Source organism: Octopus bimaculoides, chromosome 7, assembly GCF_046866305.1.
Source record: "Octopus bimaculoides isolate indiv1 chromosome 7, ASM4686630v1, whole genome shotgun sequence".
NCBI lineage: Eukaryota > Metazoa > Mollusca > Cephalopoda > Octopoda > Octopodidae > Octopus > Octopus bimaculoides.
Genome location: NC_142934.1, coordinates 72,931,943 through 72,934,188, shown reverse-complemented (window position 1 = coordinate 72,934,188; position 2,246 = coordinate 72,931,943). Strand labels below are relative to the sequence as shown.

Below are 2,246 nucleotides of genomic sequence, written 5' to 3'. Positions count from 1 at the left end.
CGTATACAGAGTTGCCCATACAGAGTTGCCCATACAGAGTTGCCTAGAATGCTTTTTTAGGTGATTTTAAACGTCTTGCCCGCTCACGGTTTGGTATACTGCTAATATATATATATATATATATATATATATATATATATATATATATATATATATATATATATATATATATATATATATAATATATATACATATATGTATATGTATATATATATATTTCAAAGAAATTCCAGATGACTTCTCGATGTCCAGTTCAAGTCACATGGTATTAATGTTATGAAAGTGACATCATCTATTATCTTTACATTTAGGTCCATGTGGAATGCTTGCTCAGCTATGGTGACAGGCTGCGGTATAGTGTAGACAGCGACATCTGCTCCTTGTACTGAGTACTTCATAGGGTAGAGTGGATTGTTGGCATGAGTTAGCATGAGTCTGAGACATTGGTAGCGTACACACACACACACACACACACACACACACACACACACACACACACATATATATATATATATGCATACATGCAAACATGCATATACATATACATATGATGTTTGCTTCATCTTGACAGATGATAGCCGTCCCATCAACACACCATCACACAGCACAATCATTCCGTTGATGAGTCCTCAGATGACTTTTAAGACCAGCTGCAGACTGACTGCGTTTAAAACGCAAGTGATATATTATTCGAGTTTCTTCTACATCTTTGCCCTTTGAAATCTGATTCTGAAGGCATGTTTTTGTGAACTAGTGTCTTCTAAGTCCAGATCTTGTCTTACTAGTTTTGCGACATATGACAGAAGTAATAAGAGGCGGTTGGTGTTCAAGATTTTCTTGTGCCTTCATAAGATTCACGTGTCCTGCTTTTGACCACAGAACAGGATACTCATAATACATATCCAATGTTCATTGTTGATTCTAGTTCCAATTATTCCTTTGAGGCAGGCCCTTTTAAGCTCAGAGTGCTGAATAATCTTTTCCTCCCAGGAATTGCAAAAAGTCCTAACAGTACCTCTCCACTTGTTCCGATCCAGAACATCAATTTCCCAATCACATTTGTTGTTCATATTTAGTTTCTTCAGGTTTTTCTTCACACAGTGTTTACACCTTATCCTCGGCTTATATTGTGGTCGCTTACAAGAGTTGAGTTCACCATAAAAAAGACGCTTTGGCAACCGTTCATCTTTCTTTGAAATAACATGTCCAGCCCATTTCATTTGAACCAAGATAACATTTTGTTCAATTGAGCTACAACATGCTATGTGCATGAAACATTCTGGTATGAAACCGTCCCACTTGACTCCTAAAATACTTCTTAGGCACTTTTGATGAAATCTCTCCAGTATTTTCAAATGACGCCTGTAAGTTGTCCACGTCTCACTCGAATAAAGAAGTGCAGTCAATACACATGTTTTATTGACAATGTTTTTTGTCTGCGGGGAAATACCTGTATCTGCCCATACTCACTTTTCGAGCTTTCCAAATGCAGCACTTCCCTTCCGTATTCTCTTGACGGTGTGCTTCCAAGGTAAACAAAGGTGCCAACGACTTCTAACCTTGTTCCATTGGCAAAAAGGTTTGGATCAGTAAATGTTTGTCCTGGCACAGGAGTAAACATTATTTTGGTTTTCTCAAGACTAATTGTGAGTTCGAAATGTACACATGCAGTGGTAAATCTGTCCATTAAATGGTGCATATCCCCGTCTGAGTGTGTCAACAAATCAGCATAATTAGCATAAAGTAATTCTCTTACAAGTATTTTGAAAGTCTTTGCTTTGCAGTTAAACCGCGTCAGATTTTTCCTCCCAGGAATTGCAACAAGTCCTAACAGTACCTCTCCACTAGTTCCGATCCAGAACATCAATTTCCCAATCACATTTGTTCCTATCTAGTTTCTTCAGGTTTTTCTTCACACAGTCTTTACACCTTTTCCTCGGCTTATATTGTGGTCGCTTACAGGGTTCAGCTCACCATAAAAAAGACGCTTTGGCAACCGCTTATCTTTCATTCTAATAACATTTCCAGCCCATTTCAAATGAGCCAAGATGTCCAAAATCTGGTTCTGATTCCCCTGTTGCAATCCTTGAAAGCATACCAAGCAAAAGAAATAGAGAAAAGTGTAGGATCAGGAATATCTCCCTGTTTGACACCGTTGTCCACTGAAAATTCATGAGATAGCTCACCATTAAAGACTACCTGAACTTTCAAGTTTCTTTGTAGTTCCTTAAAGATGCTCGCAGAAT

At 37.9% G+C, this 2,246-nt stretch overlaps 1 protein-coding gene across 1 annotated transcript in view; it reads right to left on the bottom strand.

Annotated features, from left to right (window-relative positions):
• Positions 1–1,912: 1,912 nt before the first annotated feature.
• The window catches only part of LOC149134768 (uncharacterized), a 1,295-nt gene continuing 961 nt past the window's right edge, over positions 1,913–2,246 (bottom strand). Inside the window, exons 1-2 of the mRNA XM_089355821.1 lie at positions 2,187–2,246; positions 1,913–2,085 (exon numbers count right to left, since the gene is read on the bottom strand). The exon at positions 2,187–2,246 is cut by the window's right edge and continues 961 nt beyond it. Coding sequence (XP_089211947.1) covers positions 1,913–2,085; positions 2,187–2,246 — 233 coding nt within the window. The remainder of the gene's footprint in view (positions 2,086–2,186) is intronic.